The 17,282-nt window shown below is 47.8% G+C and overlaps 1 protein-coding gene across 13 annotated transcripts in view; it reads right to left on the reverse strand.

Annotated features, from left to right (window-relative positions):
* LOC136109597 (dynein axonemal heavy chain 9-like) overlaps positions 1–17,282 on the reverse strand; it is a 191,971-nt gene that overhangs the window by 20,247 nt on the left and 154,442 nt on the right. For all 13 annotated transcript variants that reach the window (XM_071816766.1, XM_071816753.1, XM_071816758.1 and 10 more), the window contains 3 exons: positions 15,300–15,427; positions 4,657–4,884; positions 117–308 (listed from right to left, as the gene is read on the reverse strand). In XM_071816766.1, the coding sequence (XP_071672867.1) occupies positions 117–308; positions 4,657–4,884; positions 15,300–15,427 (548 nt within the window). The remainder of the gene's footprint in view (positions 1–116; positions 309–4,656; positions 4,885–15,299; positions 15,428–17,282) is intronic.

Genomic DNA, 17,282 nt, shown 5'->3' on the forward strand with positions numbered 1-17,282 from the left:
CAGAGGTTTAACAAACTGTGAAGTTATAAAACCAAAACCACCAAGGAAATGGCATTTAAGGAGACTTCCCAGTAGTTTCAGCACAAGCCAGCCCATTTCTGGTCTGAGTTACGTACCTTTGTGCTGGCCTCGAGGTAATTATACAGCACGTTCACCGAGATAGTGAGGTCGCCAGTGTTGAAGGGGTAGGAACGGTTCCAGCCTTGGGGGCCAAATTTGCGCCTTTCTGCCACGGCAGCATGGAAATAGCAGAGGGCAAAGAGGATGCTCTTGAACTCGTTCTCCCGGGTGCACATCTCCAGCGTGTCCTGCAATACAGGCAGAGAGGCAGGGTGTGTAAATTCACACTGCCCTCAGGCTCAGCGGCTCTCAGGGCCTCCCAAATACACCAGACAGTGGACAAGAGTGAACTGATTTGCCCAGTCAGTTCATTTCTGCGTAACAGACCCATTTGCTAATCTTCTAAGTTAGTGCCTTTGCATTCCAAATTCACTGGCAAATTATGATGCATATTTCTGAATTAATATTTTCTTTCCCAACTCAAAGCAGCTTCGTACAGGAACACATACTGACAGGCCTGGAGAACAGGAGCTGAGGGGAAACATCGCTCTCTGAACTGCCTGAAAGGAGCTTGGAGCATGGAGGGGGTTGGTCCCTTCTCCCAAGTAGCAAGTGATGGGATGAGATAAAACGGCCTCAAGTTGCGCCAGGGGAGGTTGAGGTTGGATCTGGGGAACAATTTCTTCCCCAAAGGGCTGTGGGGCATTGGAACAGGCTGCCCAGGGCAGGGCTGGAGTCACCATCCCTGGAGGGGTTTAAATGTGTAGATGAGGCTCTTAGCGACATGGGTTAATACAAGAGTCAGGTTACAGTTGGACTATCTTAAGGGTCTCTTCCAATCAAACTGATTCTATGACTCTATAATTAGTGCACCCATCCAATGCCCCATCACCTGCACGTGCCCCACATCCCATGAGAGACATGGAAAGAGGCACCAGACAGGACAAACGTGGCAGCAGTGGGATCTGGACCACGGCTCCGCAGGAGGCTCCTGCCGAGGACACTGTGCCCGGCAGAACTGAAGTCCATCCTGCCCCTCAAATACAAAAGGTTTCCATGGGGCAGCATTTCGCTGAGCCGCAGGGGGTTATCGCAGAGAGGTCTCTGCACAAAGCCAGCCCTGGTGGGAGCTGCAGCAGCTCATTTACTGACACCATGACTTTGAGCAGCACACCAGGGCAGAGATGCGGGAAACTGCTGAAAATCCAAGCAGGGGAGATCAAACATTTGCAAAAAAACAATCTAATGCAGCCCTTTAAAGTCAGCACAGCAATGGGTGCTTCCTTTCCCTTCTTCCTGGTGACGCTTAAAGTTCGAATATCTACGAACAAATAAGCAGAACTGTGGTGTCGGAGGTGGAGAGTCTGGAGCCTGAGTCGTTCAGTCAATGAACACGAGCAAAGGGAACAGGTCTCCAAAGAACTCTGAGCAGTGCTGGGAATGAGGTTTCAGCAAGCTGGCACCAAGGGGAAGCCGTCTTTATCTTAAAAAATACAATATTTGACCCCTGCTCAGCTGGGGAGCATAACAGAGTCTAGAGTCTGTGCTGGAAATAGGGAACCCATCACTCTAAAGTGTGCAAGATGTTGACTGAGTGCATAAGATGATCAAGAACATCCCAAACCGTGTTTTCCCTTTGATGAGACAGCACTCTGAGCTTCCTTCATTATCAGAAACCTGATGAAGAACTGAATCAAATATGTGCTGAGCACCTTTCTCATTTTAGAAAATGTCCCCGGACTTCAAGGGGAGCCTGTGTGAATGAACATGAAGTTAGAATACAGCTCGGTCACATTCGGCCTCTCCAGTTGTGCATTCTTCCTCAGCTACAAAGCAGAACAACATTCCCTGCACAGAATAACAGTTCTTCTTTGTAGCTTTCAGCTGAAAGCTAAATTTGAACATCCATTCTGTATAAAGCAGGGAAATGAGGTGTAAAAGGACCCTACCCACTCACTCCAGGATTTCTGATAAGAGCAATTTAGAAAATGCTAATTATTATGTGATTGAAATGAGCAGAGGCAGGATGAAAATGTTACTTGGGACAAAGGTTCTCCCCTCCCTTTCTCTCCAGGACATTTTGTGGAGTTCAAGAGGATGAATGACAGTAGATAAAAACAGAATAATCTTCCCTGACTACTCAAAATAATGCTGTGTGGTGCCTCCCCGCCTCACCCGCTCAGCAACATGAGCTCTCACACTCCCGATTCCCTCCATACCAATGTCTCAGGGCAGAAATTGTTCTGAGCTACCCCCATTTCTCTGCCCCATGGACCAGGGCCTGGCGTTCACAACAGGCTGGGGTTGCTCTTGCCTGGTCCCAAATGACAGGAGGCTGTATGGAGAGAAAAGAAAGCAATCCTGCCAGGTTTGCCCTGTGTATTCCCAGCACAGTCGTCGTCAGAATGGAGAGGCCACAGTAACGTCAGCACAAGTGATCCAAAACGGCAGTATGAGGGGTGGTAGTTCCTCCAGGCCCTTCTGGTTGTGCAGGTTTAACAGCCAGGGTCTTGCTGTGAGAGGCTGGCGTGCTGAGGTAACGGTGAATGAAGGTAACGAGCGCTCAGGGTGGCAGAACGTGATGGCCTGTGTCTTTAGGAAAGGTATCACCGTAAATGTGGGATGTTAGCCCTCAGCCTTTTGTGTCATGCAGAGAACGGGGTCAGCAGAAGCACGGCTGCCTGCAGCAGTGAGACGCACGAGGCTCCGGTGCGGTGACACGTGGCTGCTCCCTGGGGACAACGGCACACGGCCCCTGCCCCACGGTGCCCAGAGCCACCAACGGAGGCCACAAAGCTGGCTTGTTCCATCACTGCGTTACAGCTCTAACGCTGATCTCTGCTCTCTGCAGCGCCAAGAAAATGTTTCCCATCGTTTTTACGTGCTCTGTTGTTGTGTGCCCTGCACAAGGCTCAGATGCAGTTCCAAAGAGCGGGGACAGCGGCTGCTGGAACAGGAGCGTGTGTACGTGGTCACCATGCAATACAAGCAACGAGCAATCTGCCATCAGCTATTCTTCTGTGGGCCAGCAGTTCTCAAGATAGCCTTGTCTGGCAAAGCAAGCCCTCCCCGCATGGAGATTTCAGGTCTAATTTACAACACCTGATGTCAGCAAGGTTGGAGCTGAATGGCCTTTGAGCACACAGCATCAAGTCCCTCCACACTGCTCTGCAGAGTGATGTGGGATGTGACCACATCAGCAGTTCTGAACTTCTAACCCTGGCTCAAAAGAAGGGCAAAAAAAGCAACATTTAACCTGCTGGCCTCTCCATGTCTTTGGGTGTTAGATGTAATATGTCTTTTGCCAGTGCAAAAAGGAATGACACAGACACAGAAATCAAGTCAAAACATGACAAAAGTCTACCAAATGCTGCATTCAGAAGTTTGATTCTATAAGAAAATAGCCTTTCTAAGGATCATACCTTTATGACAAAATTATTAAACTGGGCAGAATCATAGAAATATTTTGGCTGGAAGAGACCCTCAAGATCATTGAGTTCAATAGTTAACCTCACACTGCCAAGTCCACCACTAACCCATGTCCTAAGAACCTCATCTCCACGTCTGTTCAACCCTCCAGGGATGGTGACTCCAGCACTGCCCTGGGCAGCCTGTTCCAATGCCCCACAGCCCTTTGGAGAAGAAATTGTTCCCCAGATCCAACCTCAGTCTCCCCTGGCGCAACTTGAGGCCGTTTCCTCTGCTCCTGATGCTTGTTCTTGGGGAGCAGAGCCTGACCCCCCTGGCTCCAAGCTCCTTCCAGGCAGTTCAGAGATCAGAAGGTCTCCCCTCACCTCCTGTTCTCCTGATGAATCCCCCAGGTCCCTCAGCCGCTCCCATCACACCTGTGCTCCAGCCCCTCACCAGCTCCGTTCCCTTCTCTCAACTCGCTCCAGCACCTCAAGGCCTTTCTTGGCGTGAGGGGCCCAAAACTGACCCCAGGATTTGAGGTTTGGCCTCCCCAGCGCCCAGCACAGGGACAGATGCTGCCCTGGTCCTGCTGGTCACACCAGTGCTGGTACCAGCCAGGACGCTGGTGGCCACCTGGGCACACACTGGCTCACGTTCAGCCACTGTCACCAACACCCCCAGGTCCTTTTCCTCCAGGCATTTTCCATCCACTCTTCCCCAGCCTGCAGCATTCATGGGGTTGCTGTGACCCAAGTGCGAGACCCGGCACTGGGCCTTGTTGAACCTCAGACAACTGGCCTCAGCCCAACAATCCAGCCGGTCCAGATCCCTCTGTATGGCCTTCCCATCCTCCAGCAGATCAACACTCCCACCCAGCTTGGTGTTGTCTGCAAACTCACTGAGGGTGCACTCAAAGTTGTCCGGTATCCTGTGACCTCTTGCAAGACAGAGGTCAGTCAGGGTTACCTGAGTCCTCTCTTGGGAAAATCAATGCTTGGAAACAGATCTGTGCCCAGCTCCTGGAGAAAAGAGGAGAGGGTTGTCGGATCCAAAGACTACACAGCACCAATGGACTCGCACATCTGCAGCGTCAATGCCCATGGACATCACCCTCTCCACACGGCTCCAGCAGCTCCAAGGTGACCTGTCGGTCGGTCCCCAGTGTGAGCCCGGCTGTGTTCCTACCTGGTTGAAGTTGTCGAGGGCTTTGTGCAGGTTTGCATGCATCCCGGTCGGGGCCTCGCTGGTGATTTTGATGGAGTTCTCCAGGATGCCCTGGGGAATGATGTGGCTCTCAGGGGAGGGTGCCGGCTCCGCGCTGATGAAGACACGGAAATCCTGGTGGCTGCCCTCGCTGTGCTGCTCCAGCTTCTTCTCCAAGGAGCTCAGCCACTTGGCCACCAGGTGGATGTTCTGGAAGGGACAAAGGGGACAAAGCTTCATCAGTTCCCCTGCATTTCCACCTGTGCTGAGCAAGCACTGAATGTATCGAATGGCACCTGCCAAGGCTATGCCCTACAAGTTGGTACTTGCCCCACTAGTCCCTATGTGCCATTCACAGCCTCAAATATTTTGTCACATTAAGTACACTTGTAAATTCAAAATAATCAGTATAAACCACCAACAATGAAGGAAGCTGCTACTGGGTCATCTGGGTTCTTGGTGACGATGCTCACCTTGCTGTTACGGTAACGTACGGCTGACAAAGCAGAATTACTTCCGTGGATGTACCAAGCTCAAATGGAAACTTTTGTTCATTTTTAACAGAACACTGAGGACCCTCAGTATCAGTTACTGGGTAAACAAAAAGTCACACAGGTGGTTTTTCAAAGACCTTTAACATAAAATACTTATTTATTCATGCAACTAATTAAACACACTTGCGAAGAAACTAAGCAGTACTATGTGAAGGTGGTGAAATGAAAGAAGACTAGCTCAGTTTTTCAGCTGGAGTCCTACACAGTGCTGCAGTTTCCAGGCAAGAAAACAGCTATTGTTTTTTAATATTAGGAATGGGGCAGGTCACACACAGCAGGGATTCATGGGCTAAAATCACCCTCATTTGAAAGCTAGGTGTGTAATCCAAATTGACTGTGTTAATAGGCATTCTGGAAGGTGATTTATCCCATCCAAAGACAGAACAAAGCACTTGCTAAACTTAAATTAAAAGCAGCCGCCAAAAAGATAAACTGCTTGCAGGTGGCAAGGAAATTACATAAAGAAAACATATTAGGGGCTTAGAATGAAAATATATCACCTATAAAAAGCACCAGAAAAGAGCTCTCATGGTTAAATAGCACAGTAATGGGGACCATTAGGAGTAAAATGACATTCTTAGGAAAGTGGAAATTGCGTCCAAATGAGAAAAACACAAAACAGCACAAAATCCAGTCATGGTAAGGCCAAAAAAGGTTTTAAGAAGCAATATTCTGAAAACCATAAAAACTAATAATAAAGCCTTTTCCAGAAGCCAGAAACCTACCAGGGAGCCTATAAAACTGAAAGATGACCAAGGTGTACAGGGAGGAGGCAAGAACGGCAAGGCCACCGCTAAACAGCTCGTGTTTGCAGGAATAGTCACTGCAGAGGGAAATCTATTGCAGTTTGTGCCCATTGACTCCTGCTCTTTCACTTGGCAACACTATGAAGAGTGGGGCTCCCCCTGCCACGAGGTATTTAAACACACTGCTGAACCCCTCGGAGCCGTCACTCAGCTCTCTCAGCCTCTCCTCTTATGACACATGCTTCAATCCCTTAATTATTGGAAAGACTCTTAAACTGAAGCAGTAGATAAAGTTTTTTTCAGAAATATTAATAAACTAGTAATAATAATTTCCTAGGACTAGACAGTACCCACGCTAAAGAAACTTGGATATGGAAGCGCTGCATCACTCCTCAGGATGCACTAAGCAAACTGGCAGAGACTCTAATGAACCATGAACTATCACACGAAGAGCATGAGTAAGAGAAAACCAGGAATCCAAGATTTCCAATCCAAGAACTCAGGAAAAGCTCCTGTGCTTCCGTCTCCTTGCCCAGAACCTCTGCCACATTCTCTGCTGGTTGGTAACTCCAATATTCCCCTCTTCTTCACAAGACTCTGTGGGTTTGTCTTGATGCCCCGAGTCAAATAAATTGGTAGATGGTTCTGCCTCTGAGACAGCAGCTGTTTCAGAAACATGAGTCAAGAGAATTATTGTTCGGAGAAGCCATGGACACCTCACGCCTTCCACTTCTGCTGCTCAAAATCTGATTCACATGGCTGGGAACAACATTTCTTATTTAGAAGTGCATAAATTCAGTGTTCTTCCCTGAAAGGATGTGGGGTTGTGCTCGTGTTACACAGACAAAACAGAGTTTGGGGTGTGCGAGGAGACAAGGAGGAGATTCCTGAGCAAAGGAATCATGGTCTGGGGAAGCATTGCTTTGTTGTAAACAAGGACAGTGTGAAGAGCAGCAGACAAAATACAATTATGTCTGAGTGCTGATGCACCAGCGCTTGCCTGATGCATTTAGGATTTGAGAAGATGAGTATTACCCCTAGAGTCCAGGCAACCAACTCACTCTAAAAACACGAGTCCAATAATCACACACAGAATCGACTGGGTTGGAAAAGACCTCAGAGATCATCAAGTCCAACACTTGGTCCAACTCCAGTCCATTGACCAGATCATGGCACTAAGTGCCATGGCCAATCTCAGTTTAAAAACCTCCAGGGCCGGTGAGTCCAGCACCTCCCTGGGCAGCCATTCCAATGCTGACCACTCTCTCTGCACAGAATTGCTTTCTAATCTCCAGCCTAAATTTCCCCTGGCAGAGTTGAAGCCCATGCCCCCTTGTCCTATTGCTGACTGCCTGGGAGAAGAGCCCAACCCCCACCTGGCTAGAACTGCCCTTCAGGTGGTTCTAGAGAGTGCTGAGCTCACCTCTAAGCCTCCTCTGCTCCAGACTGAACAAGCCCAGCTCCCTCAGCCTCTCCCCATAGGTCTTGTGTTCAAGTTCCTTCCCCAGTCTTGTTGCTCTTCTCTGGACCCGCTCCAGCACTTCAATCTCTTTCCTGACCTGAGGGGCCCAGAACTGAACACAATACTCCAGGTGTGGCCTCCCCAGTGCAGAGCACAGGGGAAGGATCACTGCCCTTGTCCTGCTGACCACGCTCTTTTTGATACAGGACAGGACACCACTGGCCTTCTTGGCCACCTGGGCAAACTGTTGGCTCCTGTTGAGCTTCCTGTCAATTAGTACCCCCAGGTCCCTTTCTGCCTGACTGAATAAAGTAGGAGTGAACCAAAATCTGCAACCAAAGTGTTTCCAACAGCTACAGAGATTCAGTAACACGGGGAAAGAGCTAAACAAAATAGCAGAAGAAAAATTGTTCCTTAAGTATCAGTTTAATCATAGTCTACATACCTGACCTTGAGTATTTTCATCTTTAATTGGTAGTTTCTTCCTGTATCTGCCTTTGTGGTGTTAGATGGTTGAAAAGTAATTGCTTTCACTTGTGTTGACATGAGACCAATGATCATTATTTGTCAGTATCACTGCCCGCTAACAGCCAGCTTAGGGAATATTTCTAATCTAATGATAATTGAGTGCATTTATGTACTATCCTTTTGTGACAGAAGGGATGGAAAAGAGGAAAATATGCAGCAAATATAGGTTCATACTAAGAATTCATAACTTGATCAAACAAGTATCTCTGCAAAAAACATGCTGTGGAGGGGAGTCACAGGTTTGAAGAGAACTTTGCAAACTAATTATCAGCAGTCAGATAACACAGCTTGACAGAACATGACTAATGATAACATGTGTGGTTAATAATAATTGCATGATAAGTCAATTATCAGTAACGATGTAACACAGACAATGCTGCATTAACACCAATCACAGCTGAGCTGCACGTGGATTGAAGCACCACATCCCCTTGCCCGCTTTGAAACCTGCTTGCCACCGATTTCATGGGTCTCTTCTAGGTCTTGTTCGGGAGAACAAGGGGACAATCCAGCCTGTGCGCATTCCTTTGGCTCAGGGCTTCATGTGCTCCCAGTGCTATCTCCAAAACCACACTGCGCAGTTTACACCGCACCGGTTTTACGTCCTCGTTCCATGGGACTCCCTGAAGACACATTTACTCAGGACACCGCAAGGTGACTCAGTGCTTTATTACATTTTTTCTTAGCCAGATTTTGGAGTCTGTGGAAGAACTGTTGTGCAGGGGTACAAGAGAGCTCCCTGGCACCTCTGCTTTGACAGCGCATGTCTAGGTCTGTGCTGCAGGCAGAAATAGGCAATGGTCTCAAACTCATTACCTCGCTTTGTGAATGGAGGGTGGGGGCCAAATCCTGCTAAAGAGCAAACTGCTGAAAAGAAGGCAAAAAAAAGATATCTGAAACATCTTCCCTTGCATGCTGACCGTTACCACAGGACCGGGAGCAGGTACCGGAGGATGAGGGTCTGTGGCAAGAGCCAGGGTGCACATGAAGAAATGGGGGAGTACCGGAGGCTTCGCTTTGGAAATTCACATCCAAGCACCTCTGTGTGTTTGTACTTCACAAGGCAGAACATATATCACAGGGCGCGAGTGTTGCCATGGTAACCATCAGAAATAGCACCACATATATATAAACTGGCACACGCCCCACAATGCGCTCCCTCTGCTGACAGCGACTGCAGACCCTTCACATCTCTGACAGTGCCTTTACTTCACAGCTTGGCACAAATCACCTCCCAGAGCAATGAGAATTACTGGGTTTTATGGAGTCGCATTTTCTTGCGAGGTGCTCTCAGAAAATAGTCACTGCTTTTACAGCAAATCTGAAGCTGAGCTTTACAGTCCAGAGACAGCCCAACACTTTAATACTCACTGCAGTGTGCTGGGGTATGAAAAAGGACAGTGAGGAGGCACTGCCGAGTCTGTTCCCCTGGCCGTGCTCACTGTCAGTGGTAGCGAGAGGTTTCATCGCATGAGAAGATGCCACACACGCTCAGGAACAGCTCCATCCCTGCCATCATGGGGACACTACTGCAGGGCTCGCAGAGCAGACTGGATAAGCACAGACCCTACTGCCAATGCCTGCTCATACGTCTGAGAGACCGAGATATTCCTGAGCAATGAGCTTGCTGTTGCTCCATGCAGAGAGAGGCAACATCAGAGCTCTGGGAGCACCAGAGAAGTTTTCCCCTGTCCCTGGTATGTGCTTCCCCCTCGCTGAGAAATTACGGCAGCCAATCCACCAAAGGTGCCCCCCTTGGCAGGCAGTGGGGGCAGCATCCCATTCTCAAATTGCCTGGCCTCAAGTTGCACTAGGGGAGGTTGAGATTGGATCTTGGGGACAATTTCTTCACAAAAAGGGCTGTCGGGCATTGGAACAGGCTGCCCAGGGCAGTGCTGGAGTCACCATCCCTGGAGGGGTTGAACAGACACGGAGATGAAGTTCTCAGGACATGGGGCAGTGCCAGAGTTGGGTTATGGTTGGACTTGATGATCCTGAGGGTCTCTTCCAACCGAACGATTCTATGATTGTTTACCTGACAAGCACAGACATTGCCTCAGGATGGCAGCACAGATGATGGTGGGATATTGGCTCTTCTGAAGAAGTGCTTTGAAACCTTTTCTGCAATGGCAACTGCTGGTTTGGGTGTCTCTCTGGCCTCTTCTTTCTTTTGAGCCCACCCTTTGCTTGAACCCCGCAGTCCAAAGCTGAGATCTGGACCTCAGCCTAAACACAGCCATTAGTGGTATGGGAATCTGCTGGGATTTGCAAGGCCAGAGAGCAAATGAGCATGAACTACAGAAAATCTGGACTAACCTGAGCTCCCCAAAGTTTTAAAGACAATGTTGGAGCTTATGTTATAAAACTTCATAAGACAGAAAGATATAAAGGTAGCTAGTGATCAGCGGGTGAAATGCACAGCAAAGGACAGTTGCTTGACTGATCTCAAGAAATCAAGGGAGATAAACTTTATTTTCAGGACTCCATTATATTTGTGTTTTAACCCCAAATATGTCCTGAGACAGAGGTTTCCAGAGCAGTTCTACAATAAAACAGGGACTGCAGTAGTTACAAAGGTACAGAAAGCCCAGCAGAAACTTGATTCCATCCCAGATCAATATTTGGGTTACTTTCTGGTCTTTAAGTGGACTTGCAATTGGAAAATCTTGGGAATGGCTGTTGTGACACAAGGTGGGACGGAAAACAGCTGTCTGAAATCCAATGCCTTTCTCCATCAGAGAATTTGTCCAAAAATCATGAAGGAGAACTGGAGGCAGAGTGGGTATTTCTCCTTTTATATACAACCAGGAATGAAAAGATACTGTAGCCGGAAGGAAAAATAGTCTCTTTACTGAAGTAAGGCTTAGTGCCAAACACTTATGTGTGCCTTGAATGGACAATATATCTCATACAGGACAATATATCCCTATTTCTTGTAGCTAGGACTAGTTGTGAAGCCCATGGAAAAAGACTCCATTGTATTTATGATGCAGCGAGAAGGGCTCTGCCGATGTCTGAATCTCATACAGTTTTGCTCTAGGAGCTCCCTGTTACTCCATTTAGTACATGAACCTGACTCAGTGAAGCAACAACCTATGAAAATGGAAATATGCTCAAGAATTAAATTAACTTGATCACAAAGGGAGGGAAGTGACATTTTGGCTAATGGATGAAGACTACAAATAAACTGGGAATATCTGATGTCTGAACTTTTCCCTGCATTAGTTCATTCAGACATGCATCTGCAAACATGCAAACAAATGTCACTGTTTCCTTGCTATTAGGCTGATAAACATCATCTGGTGATTGTGATGGTCACTGTCTTAGTAAAAAGCTTTAAGGTAGGCCCAGAGAGGGAAACCAAGCAGACACAGTTAATGTCAGAGCTTAGTGCTCCCTGATGTGCAAAGCTCTTTCTTCCCTACACAAGGGAGAGCACACGCATCAGAGGAATGGTGTTCATAGCTAACTTGGCAGTGGGAAAGCAGAGATTACAGAACCAATGAGGCTGTAGACATGTCTGGGGATCATCTATTCCAAACCCTCTGCTCAAAGCTGGGTCTGGCAGAGCAGGTTGCCCAGGACCTTGCTCAGCGAGGTTTTGGATATCTCTGAGGATGGAGACTCCATAAACTCTCTGGGCAACTTCTTCCAGTGTTTGACCACCTGCCACAGTAAAAGATAGTATTTACATTTAAATGGAATTTCCTGTATTTCAAGTTGTCCCCATTGCCCCTTGTCCTGTCACTAGGCACCACTGAGAAGAGTCTAGTCTTTGCTCCCTGCTATCAAGTCATCTCTTCTTGAGGCTGAACACTCCCAACACTGGACCCAGCAAGCCAGATGTGTCTCACCAGAGCTGAGCAGTCAGGACCAGTGACCTGATCTGCCAGCAATGTTCACACTAACATGGCCCAGGACACTGGTGACCTCCCTTGCTGCAAGGGCACACTGCTGGTCATGTTCAGCTTGTTGTGCACTGGGACTCACAGTCTTCTTCCTGCAAAGTTGATTTCCAAGCAGTTGGTCTCCAGAGTAAATGGCTGCAATGGGGTTATTCCTCTCCAGGTGCGGGACTTGACTTTTCTACCTATTGCATACCATGAGGTTCCTGCCGGACTCATTCTTCAGCTTGTCCACGTCCCTCTGAAAGGCGGGACATCCATCTAATTTATACATCACTTCTCAGCACTTTTACATTATCTGAAAACTTGCTGAGTGTGCACTCTGTCCCATCATCCAGGTCGTTAACAGAGGTGTTTGACAGGATAGGACCCAGTACCAACCCCTGGGGTGCACCACTAGTGAAAGGCCTCCAGCCGGACTTCATGCTGATGACCATAGAATCATAGAACCATTTCAGTTGGAAGAGATCCTCAGGATCATTGAGTCCAACCATAACCTGACTCCAGCACTAACCCATGTCCCTAAGAACCTTGTCTCAACGCCTTTGATCTCTCAATATCAATGAGCTTTTCCAGATTGCCTTTATTTCCAGGACTGTATCCCACAGGATTCTTCCAAGCAGATTCCTGAAATGGCCAAAGTCTTTATTCTTTTCCCACCTTGCCTACCGTTTGCATGATCTCCCATGAATTCCCGCACTGGTATTACCTATTTTTGTTCAGTTAAAGCAGCAGACACTGTGATGTGAAGTACCTACAAACTCAGGATGGCAGGAAGGACAGGAAATAAGACACAACCTCCAGGCCAAGACCCCATCCATAGATCTACTAAATGTCCTCTTAAGAACAGTTAAGGCTTCACCACCACAGCTCAGACAGCCAGAGGACATCCCAATTCCAGCTCATACCTGCTGTTTCATTGCAGGAATGTCTCTTACCTGGAGCAGCTCTATCTCTTTGCTATTAGTCCTGAGCACATGACCTTGAGCTGTTCTAATAATGTCACCCCATTTCAGCCACTCCAGACCTACAGGCTGCTGCAGTCTTCCTGTAACACATTTTGATCTTCCCTATCAACAACACCCCTTTTAATACTGTGTCAGTGCAAATTCATTAACAAATACTCATTTTTTTAAGCCAAGGTCACATCTTAAGCAAGACTGTCCCTCAGCAGTTCTGCTAGCAACATTCAACTCCTTGTACCTTCCCTAATTCATTCCTGCGTGGGACCATCTCTGCAGCTCTACTACAGTCCAAGTCAACTAGAGCTGCTGTATTTCCTCTAAAACTACAGTTACATCACAGTACAAAGTATAAAATAGACCCCATCCATCTTTAGCAAATTCTTATTACATTTGATATGGTTACCTACAATTCTTTACTTATTTTGTCCTTCAAAGTTTGTTCTGAAACTTTGCATACTGTTGAGTTGTGACTAATTTGTTTGCTCCAATAATTCCTCACTATTTTAAACACAGATGATAAAGAATCTGCTAATTGGTAGTCAGATGGCATCCTCTTGATTTGACAGATTCATTACCAAGACTTGCAATGGACTTGCAGTTTCTTCTACCAGAGTTTTAATATTCTGGGATACAGATTATCTGGCTCTCCATGTTAAGCACATCATGCTCTTTGATCTGATCTTCCCATTTTCCACAAATCTTTTCAAGAGATGTTCGGTTTTGTGGGTGTTTCAAGCAGCCAGCCCTCAAGGACAGCACATCTCACAGCCCTGCAACAGAACCGGCACTGAGACTCTCACAGAAAAAGTATTCCAGGAAGGGACCAGGGAATCACAATGAGCAACTTGGGAAGACACTGGCACTGGAGTGACACTGGCAGCAGGATTAATCTTCCAGCACAGCTGCACGGTGGAAGATGAGAGATTATTGAACTATGTGTGTGAACTTTCACACAAGGTGGGAAGGTCTTCATCATAGGAAGCTTCCATCCAGCAGCAGCTGCAGGGAGCAGAGCCCTGCTGGACCCTCAGACTGTCTCAAGTTGTGGTATCTGGCTGCTCCCTACCTCCTACAGAACTTGCCTAGAGTAACAAGCTGGCAATTAGCGCCATCTCCACGTTAAAATTGAATTCTACTCCTTCAAATGAATGGGAGGCTATGGAGAAGGTGATGCCCGGTGTCTGTGTGAAACTTCATATGTGTGCAACACCAAGCTCCTGCCATCCCGTCCCAGGATAACACCCTAGTTTGGACCAATTCTCCATCAATCCAGCCCCAAAGAGACAGCTGGGGAGGTGAGCAACACCGAGAAGCCAATAGAAGTCCCAAGAGGTGACCAGCAGGTCAAGGGAGGTTGTTCCGCCACCTCTGTTCTCTTCTCGTGAGGCCCCATCTGAGTTGCGTGTCCAGTTCTGGGTCCCCAGTTTAAGGAGGACAAGGAATTACAGGAGAGAGCCCAGCGGAGGGACACAGAGACGCTGAGAGGTCTAGAGGCTGAACTCGTTATCAAATGGATTTTTGTGGAGCTAACCAACACAGCAGAAAAAAACCCTTCACTTTGCATTACCGAATGGAATATCTCTCAAAAAGCTCCATATTCTCTTCTTGACCGTCTCAAAGGCAGAGGCCAGCATTGCAGCCATCTGTATTAAAAGCTCTCGAAAAACCCAGCATTGTCTACCTTGGAGCTTGAAAAAATGCAAAAATTAAAATCAAAACATCAATGGCATTTAATTTAAATCCAAAATCATGACTGTAGGCTCAGATCAAGACTCAAAGATTCCTCTTAATCCAATTCTTATCCAAGCAATTCAGTTATAATAAACATTTATAAAATCCACATCAAGGAAATCAAAGGAGTTCCCAAAGCCTGCAAAGAGAGCTGGAATGACTGACTCTGCATGTTAACAAACCCAAGCACTCCTTGAATAAGTAGCTCCAGAGAGCACTTGACAAAGACAGAGGCCCCTTCACACCCTAAAAGGCTCTGAAACTTTTTGCTGAGTTGTGATAAGAGCTTCATACATTTACCTGTTTGGGATGTGTAAAGGAACTGGCATCGCTGCAGATACACTCTGCCTTTCCTACGGTGGTGCGTTCATCCTCAGTGCTCATTTAAATACATCGTAAGTTTTGAGTGGTAGTAAGAGAACTAGTCTAACAGCTTTTAAGATCAAAGCTCTTTATTCACAAAGCAAAGAAAGGCACGGAAAAGTGTAGCACAACCTTCGCTCAGAGCACTCCCCGCAGCCACACACCCTGCAGAAGGCTCAAAGAACAAGAAAAGCAAAACCACTATGGCCTATAAAAGCAATAGATAGCAGCAGAAACACGAAGGTTTTTGCTTTGGACACACAGATGACACCCTGTCGCATTTCCCACCAGCTAAGGACAGATTGCTGTCACCAAGGTGATCAGCACCGGGTCACCCAGGAATGGTGGGGCTGTTTCCAACGTCGCCGTACCTGAAGGATGACCCAGTGACCCTCCTTCGCAGCCAGATCCAGAGCTTGTTCAGCAACCACCTCTTGACCTTGTCCAAGGGAAACATTGTGGAAATTCCTGTTGTTAAATGTATAACCAAGTTTCTTCCCTAAAAGGAAAAAAAAAGAGCAATGCTCAGCACTTTTACGTGGAACGGCACAGCACAGCCGAGCTCAGGCGGCGAGGCAGAGTTCAGCCTTATCAACAACCCTCACAGAAGAGATATCACACTTCTTATAATGGTTATCTTGTCTCTCACACACTCCTCGCCAAAGCACTGAAAACAGCAGCAGCTTCTTCCAAACTACTTTTAATTACAAAGCAGCATCAACACAAAGGTGCATTATTACAAAGTGTCTCTTGTTTAAAGAACATTATTCCCCTGCAACCTTGTGTAAAAACATATTTTACAGTGATAGGAAATTAAAATAATTTCCTGCCGATCAAATAGGCTTTGAACAAGACATCATTCGGTGGGGAAGTGCACCCTGTGACGCGTGCTAGAACCAGCAGTAAGGTTAGGAACCCTTCAGAAGGCAGCTGAACTGAAATCTGTGTGAGCTTCCTCTGGCCTCGGCCAAGGCCTCCCAGGTTTCTTGGAGCTAGAGATCAGTCAGCCCCCCAGAGTCCTCAGGGATCATCGTGGTCTGTAGCAGGTGTGGAGATGCCTCAGGGTTTACCACAATGCTTGTGGAAAAGCCCAAGAGCAGTGGACCGTGGCAGAGCCCTTGGGACGGGACGCTCCAGGAGCCACTGCAGACCACCCCTACAGTCACACTCACAGGATCCCAGCCTGGTTGGGTTGAAGGGACCTCTGCAGATCCCCCAGTCCAAGCCCTGCTCACGCAGGGTCACAGAGCAGATCACACAGGTGGGTCCAGGCGGGTTTCAATGTCTCCGAGAAGGAGACTCCACACCCGCTCTGGGCAGCCTGGGCCAGGCTCTGGCACCTCCCAGCAAACAAGTTTCTGCTCATGTTCAGATGGAGCCTCCTGTGTTTCAGTTTGTGCCCGTTGCCCCTCACCCTGGCGCTGGGCACCACTGAACAGAGTCTGGTCCATCCTCTGACACCCACCCTGAGATATCGATCCCATTGATCAGATCCCTCTCAGCTTCTCTTCTCCAGCTCAACAGCCCCAGCTCTCTCAGCATTTCCTCAGAAGCAAAATGCTCCAGACCCCTCAGCACCTTTGCAGCCACCGCTGGACTCTCCCCAGTAATTCCTTGTCCTTCTTAAACTGGGGACCCAGAACTGGACACACCACTCAGATGGGGCCTCCCCAGGGCAGAGCAGAGAGGGAGGATTCACCTCCCTTGACCTGCTGATCACAGTTTTCCTCATGCACCCTTCTACATCCCTCTCTGCATGGTGCAGGGTGGGAACCTCAAAACCCATGTCATTTACAGTCCTGCTCTGGAGGAATGGTGACAGCTACTTTGTGTTTCTTCATTCAGTCTGCGGTTTTCCTCCAGACTCCCCTGATTTCTCTGTAGCAGCCCAGCACCTCAGAGCCTTTCAGTGATCATGACTAAAGATCTCCTGTTTAGTTTTCTGAATCCATCTCTCACCCAAAGATGGAGAACACCAGTTTCTCCTCATCTCATAGGAGAAGCAATTGCCTGGAGGAAGTAGTCTCTGCTGTGTGCTCCTCAGAAAATGAGCACCAATTTGTGCTGACGAAGGGAAGCAGCTCAACAAACATCCATGCTGGGTCCGTGCATCGCAGCACGATGCATTCGGTTCAGCCAGGGGGTCAGCACACATGTCCCCAAGTGCTGATCCCGTGGGATTGCCTGCACTCTGCATGCAGATTTGCCTTCCTCCAGACGGTGCACCTTTAATTCCTGATTTCTGCTAAAAGCAGGCGAGTCTTGGGATTCAGCTGTTGGTACATGATTGGAAACAGATGGCCCTAAGTAAAACAAATATCCAAACTCTTCCAGTTGCTCGAGCTCTCTGCTTA

Source organism: Patagioenas fasciata, chromosome 18 (assembly GCF_037038585.1).
Source record: "Patagioenas fasciata isolate bPatFas1 chromosome 18, bPatFas1.hap1, whole genome shotgun sequence".
Classification (NCBI taxonomy): Eukaryota; Metazoa; Chordata; class Aves; order Columbiformes; family Columbidae; genus Patagioenas; species Patagioenas fasciata.